General features: G+C 45.1%; 1 protein-coding gene across 1 annotated transcript in view; it reads right to left on the bottom strand.

Annotated features, from left to right (window-relative positions):
- Positions 1–7798, bottom strand: part of NECAB2 (N-terminal EF-hand calcium binding protein 2) — a 48232-nt gene extending 40434 nt beyond the window's left edge. Inside the window, 4 exon segments of the mRNA XM_009320858.1 lie at positions 2913–3077; positions 5447–5448; positions 6187–6256; positions 7671–7798. Of these exon segments, the coding sequence (XP_009319133.1) occupies positions 2913–3077; positions 5447–5448; positions 6187–6256; positions 7671–7798 (365 nt within the window).
- Positions 7799–8117: the final 319 nt, after the last annotated feature.

Genomic DNA, 8117 nt, shown 5'->3' with positions numbered 1-8117 from the left:
ATCAGCAGGAACATAATTTTCTTCATTTTCTACTCTAGCTGTAATGAAATTTCAATAGCAAACTTTGTTTTTCACACTAAACAAACATGATGGGCAATATGAGAAAAACACAGAGATAAAACGGAGTATCAAAAAACAGCCTTAAAAATAAACAAACTTCTACCAAATGGCAAATAATTGCCATTCAAACTGCCTTTTAGAAAGATAAAGTTAATATTGTTCCTACGTTCCCCTGTAAAATGGAAAAATGAAAGCTCCACTCCACTCCTCTTGCTTGGCGGCAGCAGCACTCAAAATTGCAACCCTAGTGCTCGGGCATGCAGAAGGCTGGAGGCAGCATCCTTCCTGCCTGACCTCCCACAGACCCACCGATTTACTGTGCGGAGAACAAAAGGCAGGGCAAGGTGAAGAGCTCACACACAGCTTTGAAGGACTGTACCAGATGCAAGACTGCAGACAAGCAAACTACTCGTTTCATAGCAAAAAGCACTTTTGCAGAAGGAAGCACGACACTGAAAGAGGTTTTCTGGAGACTGAGAGCGCTCTTGCAGATAAAAAACAGGAATATTTTCTTCCCCCAACTTGATAAATTTGCTGTAGGTGTCTATGATTTCCAAATCAATAAGCAAGTGCCAATTTCATGCAAGCATTTAACTTGGAAGGGTGACCAACTCATTGCTTTTCCTTCCAGCCAAGAACAGCAGATGCTACACCGCTCTGTGCAAGTATCGGTCCCTAACGGGTATTGATGACTGGATCAAGCCACCTTGGCAAAAGAAAAATACTACTGAATTGTGGGAACTCTTGCCATGCTCAGGAGCTGCTCAGCGAGACCCCGCTTGCCGGCAGCACGACATTTAGGAATCACACATTTTCTCTCTGTCCAGATTAGAAGACATCCCTTGCTAAGGCTCGGAGCAAGCTGCAGATTCTCTACAATCCCCAAGCAAAAGTGGACTGCAATCCAATTTCCCATTTCAAGAAGGCCAGAAGAAACATCCAGACACTAACCCCCATACACCCCGGTTTACACATCAGCTGTCTGCATCCTTTCAAAGGCCAGATGAAAGTTGATAACCTCAGGCAATGATATGAACTATTTCAGAACAGAGGCAGGTGAACACCCAAGACCCAGAGTCTAGAGAGTGCCCACCCGGGAGCATGGCCTGGAGCTCAATAAATAGACCCACAAAGCATAAGGCAGCATCTAGTGTCTGTCGAAGAGGAGCCATTAGAAGGGATGGATCATTCTCAACTAATTTTAGTAACAAGATCACTTAAGATCCTTTGATTAATTATTCAGTTAATAGTACACACCAAGCTGGTCTTTGGCATTTCTGATCTTGGAATAAACTTTGGGAAGTACACGCATTGGAAAGACAGGATTTTGAGAAACCTCACATTTACTTTGCTTTCAGAAATGTCTTCAGCAGCAGCCCCTGTGCCGGGTTGATGAGTTTTACATCTGCTGCTTTGGTGCCAGCGCACTCTAGAGCGATCACTGCTTTCCAGGGGATATTTTGGGTGGGTGGCAAACCATGCACCACTCACATGGGCAACACTCGATCTACCTGCTGCCAGAACGCTTTATAATTAACCAGACTATTATTTTTTTAAGCACTTACTGTAAGACTCCTCATTTGAAATTGGATTCTCTTTTCATCTGCTTTTTGGACAGATTTTTTTCTCTCTAGAGGAATAAGAGTCACACTGGAATATGACTCAAAGCTGGCTTTCGTTTGTATTTCCAAACAGCCTAAACTACTCAGGCTTTTGAAGACGGGTTCCTCTTGGAAAAAGAAAACCCACCAGTGGGCTGCGTCCTTTGTGCCGGTGCCCAGTGCCGTCACTAGCTGCTGGCAGGGGGGGCTCCCACCGGGGGCCCACAGACCCATGGCTTTGTGCCGATCTCAAACACCGCCGGTGCCAGACACTTGTCAGGGGGCTCACAAACACCTCAGACCCCGCCAAAGGCAAGGGCAGTCAGAGGGGACCCTGAGGGAGAGACAGCAAAGGCAGGTGGAGGGGCTGCTAAGGAGTTTGTCACCTTAATTTGATAGCTCGGCGCAGCCTGCAAAAGCTCGATTCTCAGCGAGAGCCATATTTAGTGTCAACTTTGATGCAACATAAAACTAAAGCAGACCTAGAGCCCCCCTCTGCCATCATTTTTCCCTGCTGCTACTGCAGGGAAATGCAGTGATGCAGAGAGTGCAGTGCTGCTCGTGGATCCGTCCACTTGCCCTTGCTGCCTTGCCCAGGCTTTGTACAGACAGAAGTACAGCCACATCAGGCTGCTTGGATCAGAGCAGAGGCAAAGCATCTGCAACAGCAGCTGCAGGGCTTGGGCTGGCCTCCATGCAGCTGAATTCCACCTTGAAGAGAAGGGGGCTCGTTTCTATTAAGTGCTAGAGTGATCACTGCACCGGGGATGTTTTGGACCGGAGGCAAAGCAGGCATGGTCCAAGTGCAGGGGATACAGAGAGATCACAAAGAGACAAGACCACAAATCATTCCAGTTTGTTGTGTGTAAAACAGCTGGATAGGACAATGCTTACAGAGATTCACACCGTTACCTTTTGTAGCACAGCGAAGCTTTTAGATAAAGTGGAAAAGCTGAAGAGCCATTTAAATGCCCTCAGGGGTAAAACTAAGCATCATTTCAGATGCTGTAAAGATCAGGTTGCACTAAAGAAAATGGCCTGAAAACATCACCAGGACAAAAGAAGTCATAGTGACCATCACGCTGAGAGACAAACCAAGCAGAAATGGAGATTTTGCAAAGTTTTGCAAAGCGAGTTGCGCCCCTGCAGCCTCCGTGGTGCGTAGCTCTCCGGGGCAGCACTGCCCCTGCACACGAATGCCGTGATCCAAAGGCTCTGTGAAACAGTGGGGTGTCAGCACGGGGAACTTACTTGGTGTTATCCGAGTCAATAGTATGAAAGAGCTTCTCAAGTTCTTCTTCATTGAGTGTCCCATCAGAAAAAAAGGCCTGGAACTCCTCCAGGGACAGCCTCCCGTCATCTGCAAACAGCAACACAGCCGCTGTTAGGGAACGGGCAAAGCGAGGGGCACAATGACTGAAAATCAAGAGTTACGTTCAGATTTAAAGATTCAGACCAAAAATTATCTCCAAGTGCTTCTGCAGAACTGGTCCCACAACCAATGCAGAGCTCACTGGCCACAGGGTGGGACCTGGCAGCACCGGAGCCAGTTGGAGCTTCATTGCTCCTGGGTATGGACGCACTGGCCATTAGCAACTAATTAGGCTATTAACCCAAAGCATGACTCAAGCCTAAAGAGGAAAAGCCTACAAGCTTCATCCTAAAAATGCGTTACATTTAAGAAATTATGGAGCATTTTGTTTACCATATGTTCAAATGATGCAGGATGCTCATTAAGGGACGTATAATAGATAGGCAAAGACCTAGGGCTGGAATTAACGACGGATCCACCAGTATCTATTGCCATCTCCATCCACCTGCATCCTCTCCAACACAGTGCATCTCCCAGCTCTGGACACAAATGCAAAACAGCAGCTACCAAGCATAACAAGAGACATCTTGCTTCATTTGCCAACTGTTTAAACACACAAGGACTGTGTCACCTTAATATTGTGCCTTTACTTCTAAAGGCATCTGATGACGCACAAAATCCATCTGCCCGGCCATACGGGCTACAGCTTGCTGGGTGCCTTTTGGCAAACCCACCAGCACCTGAAGGAGTTCCAAGACAGAGGTTTAATAATGTTCTCCTGGGTACCTAGAGATGAACTTGCAGTAATTTCAGCAGCAAGCTCCAAGCTCATCCTTGAACATTTGTTTTGATACCGGCTCTGGCCAGAAGTGCACAGGCACTTTAGCAGCCTCAACCCCAGCTGTACAAAGTGGCCCTGCAGATAGTCAGTGCTTGGGGGAAAAGTGTCGCTGGTCTCAACTCGGAGATCGAAAAACAACATCCAGATTTGAAAATCTGGCCATACACTTTGCATATTATTTTATATATTGGCCCTAGCATTAATTTAATACTAGGCTTACTACCTAAATGACCAAGAAAGAAAAAAAAAATTTGAATCCACGTACAAAGGGATATAAGAAGGACTCCTTTGCAACTTTTGCTGATAAGGTGACAAAGGCTTACACCTAACTGTTAAACCTGGAGCCTTTCTCTGTGTGCTGTGGACAGATACAGCACACCTTTAAAGCCACAGCTGGAAGTGAGGTCTGGTGAAAGCTCCTATGAAGAAATTCAGCAATAAAGCAATGGGAGAGAGACAAAAGAAACTTTAAAAAAACTTTAATTTACCTCAAGTTTCTTGTTCAAGTCACTGACACTGTGCTCTGGTGTGCAGCAGTGCCTAGGGGGGCATAACTACCCCCGGTCACGTACTATTTAGAGTCTCTCCATTCATATCCACCAAAGATTCATAGACTGGAAATGCTGCCTACTTTGCAGTAGGAGAATGTATCATTTATTATTCAATCAAATCAATTATAAACCCTGTTGCTCCTCTTTCAGGAAATGATGCTAGAGGACAAAATTAGCCAACTTACCACATACACAACAGTATTTCTTCCCCAAACTAAGTCTGCTGCTCCTAAAACATACCTGCATTGCCAAATGCTAACCCAGTTTCCCTTGCCTGACACAGACAAATTTAGGCCGGTGACAAATTGAGTCCAAGATACTTATTTAATTGGCAATTACGAAAGGAACACAGCAGGAGAACAAAATCTACAGCAACACTAGGCGACAAGGGTATCATTGTCAGAGCACCACAATGGCTCTAGAGTGCGCCCAGCTGCCTGTATTGTTTTTCTGCGTTTCTTCCTCAAAACGTGACCTCTTTGCAGCAGGCAGGGTGCAGAATATCAATGCACAGCTCAGAGGATGGGTCCCAGATTTGCTTTCTGTTTCTGATTACAGAAAACTAAAGCATCTGTGCTTCAACACGTACCTATTGCTTGAAGCATCCCACCAGTGTCACCCGGCGGCTAACCCAGTGGTGACACTCTTGCTGAAGGAGATAAAAAGACTGTGCCCAGAGCAAGAGCCCCATCCACACCATCCATCTCCACCTCTACATATTGCCCAGCAGGATGAGAAACTTCCGCCCCAGTGCTCCTATTTATGCAGTATCCTAGCCAAGATCAAGGTTTTGTTTCTTCTGATCCTGACTGGTAATGAATGTACGCCTTCAAGCATCAAGATCAAAAGGATAACGGCATTTCTATCTCATGAGGGCCAAACAGTTCTTTTTCTAGGGTACAATTCCTGCAAACCTTAAATCAGTGCTTGTTCACCTCAAAATTGTCCTTCCACAGAGAGAGCAGGCAGAATTAAATTCCCAGGAAAGTCACATAAATCAACTTACTGGGAAAGAAAAATAGTAAAATCAAGTGATTTTTTTTCAGTAAAGTGCTTTAATCCAAATTTACCGTTCACTCACCTCTAAAAGACACAAAAGGTGTTTCTCTCAAAGTTTAAGGGAAAAACCTTTTTCCTTTACCTAGTTTATACCTTATAACTTGTCTCTTTCATTTTATTCTTGCTTCATTTTTTTTGAGTAACGCATGCCAGGCTGCATTTTTGCAGCAGCCTCTGAAACATCGGTGTTTAAAATCTGTGCCAAAATACTGCTCTGACTCCTATCTCACAGCATCCGGAGTCGCAGGTGAGAACAGGGGCGCAGGTACCAACACACACCAAAACTTTTTGGCATTTAAGAGCACAAAGCAATACAGGATGGGTGAAGGATCTAGAAGGAGGAGGTGACAGTGAATTTTATTTCATTTTTGTTGTTTGGAGACCCCACGGAACTGGTTGGTCCCTGGCAGGAATTTGAGTAAAAGTACAAATTTTACTCGTAAAGAGTGCTCGAGACTTTCATCCCCCAACAAATAACACCACAAAGAACCAGTCAGCTTAAAGCTGATCGTTATTTAATACAAGCTGGAATACTCATCTACAAACACACAAAGCAAAAGCCTTCCAGAGTAACAAGATAATCCTTGAGCTGCATATCTATAATTGTGAGAAAGCCTGAAAGCCCCAGGTTGCTGGAGCCTAGCAGGCAAGGAAGCCTTCAGGGAACTCGAGCGATAAGGGGAAGCAGACTGGGCTGGGATTTGGCAGTTAAAATTAAAATGATAGAAAATCCTGGGCAAGGAGGATTGACCACAACGTTACCGACAGCAGGTCCACCCGCCGGCGTGTGCTGTCATAAGAGCTGATGGAGACGCTGTGCTCCAGGAGCAGCCTTATCAGGAAAGTCACAGGAAAGCAAGCTTTTTCTGAAAGCAGAAGTGTCCACGCTCGCCAAAGAACAGATAAGACTTCCAGAAACTTGCTTTTTGCTGAAAGCTCCTGGGTGCGAGAGATACAAATTCTCCAGATGAACTGTCAGGCGTTGTAGCAGAGTGGCAGCGTCAATCGTACGGTCCGACCTCACCCATGCCCTGCTCTGTAGGAGCTCATCTGGGGACACTTCAGCCCTAGGTAGCTACTGTTGATAGGAAGGATAATAGAAAAATTGAGATTCCACATCAAATCTCACTAAACAAAATAAAGCTTCCATCAGTTTTAAGAAGTCTTTGTGACTTTCATCTGGATGAGCACACTAAAGGCAGACAACTTTCTTTCACCTACTCACCCCCCTCCCCTTAAAACCAGTACTTGAAGTCAACACCTAAGCTGGCAGCAAGGACAAATGCCACCGACTAGAAATCGCCTACATTGGCGCTGATCGGCTGAGAAAAGAGAGAATCAGGCCACAGCTATTCTGCCATCATTTTTTCCTGAGAGAGTAATCTTCATTTTACTCTAGCTTTTCAAAATAATCCAACCACAGGCAAAGACCAAAGCAAATTACCAGCCAAACAGAGTTATCAAAGTTAAAACTAACCAAAGAGAGAAGGATATAACGGAGAACATCAGAAAGCCCCAACTGGGATTTTATTATTGCTCCGTTTGCCATCGTGAAAATCTGAGGAGTCTAGAGATGGTTTTTACGCCTACTAACTTGCACAATCAGGCTGTTCTCACCTGCTAACGCAGCCAGGGGAAAAATCAAACTAAGAACATAAATCGTCCAAAATATAGGAAATCTGATGGCTGGGTTTTTGGAAATTCACTCAGTAATACAAATAGCTTAAAGCGTCTACAAAATAAGGTCACTGTTCTGAGTCTGAGTTTGCTAAATTCATTTTCAATTACATCAGGTTGAGACTGCTCATATATTTTCTAGCTATATTATGAATATATTTCATTACTTATTTTTATTACTCTATGAGTTCTAAAGTGCTTTAAGCCCCGCTTAGTACGCAAGTGCCAGCAGAGCTACGGGTAAGCAAATTGGATTTTATTGTGGCCTGTGAATAAAAATGACGACTGCATTTTTTTCTTCTTTCTTGGGAGAGTGTGTGCAGATAGACGAGCCAGCAAGAACATGGACTGGCTTCTACCCTGGACCCTTCATCCAGTCCCCTCGGAAGTCAGCGGGAGCAGCTTTATTCATTTAAATGAAGTTGGATATAGACTTGAGTTTTCAGTCCTGGGCTGTTAGGAAAAATGACCTCCAGGTCCTGTGATGGATCTGAAAGATGAAGATCAGACACTAAATGTGACACCTCAAAACAGCCCTTTTAACAGAGTTTTTTAGCTGCAAAACCTGCCTCGAAAGCTGGATGTTATCCATGTTCAGGCAGCTGGACCCATTTTGGGATGTCTGCAGCGGGACTGCACCGATGGGGATGTCCTGAGCAGGCAGTCCATCGCTTATCGCCCCGTTTCCCTGTGCCATGGCTCCAACCGTAACGCAGATACACCTGGAGGTACCGGGAACTGCACCCCGAAAGTCGGCTGCAAGGGGAAGTCATACTGAACAGGGGAAAGGATAATGAAGCAAATAGGCTCCTAAGCCTGGAGAAAGCCATTTCATCTGCCATTTTCAGAAGAATTCAGTGTGGGTTTTTTTAGACCATTTATTTTCACCTAGATGCTGCCCAGATGAGTGTCTTGATGTCCTCCAACACCTTAATCTGTGGGTTTGGGTTGGCTGCTGGAGGATCCCAAATCAGGCTTGCTGAGCTGCCACTCTCATGTGAAGCTCATGGGCCATG

This window comes from Pygoscelis adeliae, unplaced genomic scaffold, assembly GCF_000699105.1.
Source record: "Pygoscelis adeliae isolate BGI_AS28 unplaced genomic scaffold, ASM69910v1 Scaffold63, whole genome shotgun sequence".
Lineage (NCBI taxonomy): Eukaryota > Metazoa > Chordata > Aves > Sphenisciformes > Spheniscidae > Pygoscelis > Pygoscelis adeliae.
This window is presented reverse-complemented; position numbering and strand designations above follow the sequence as displayed.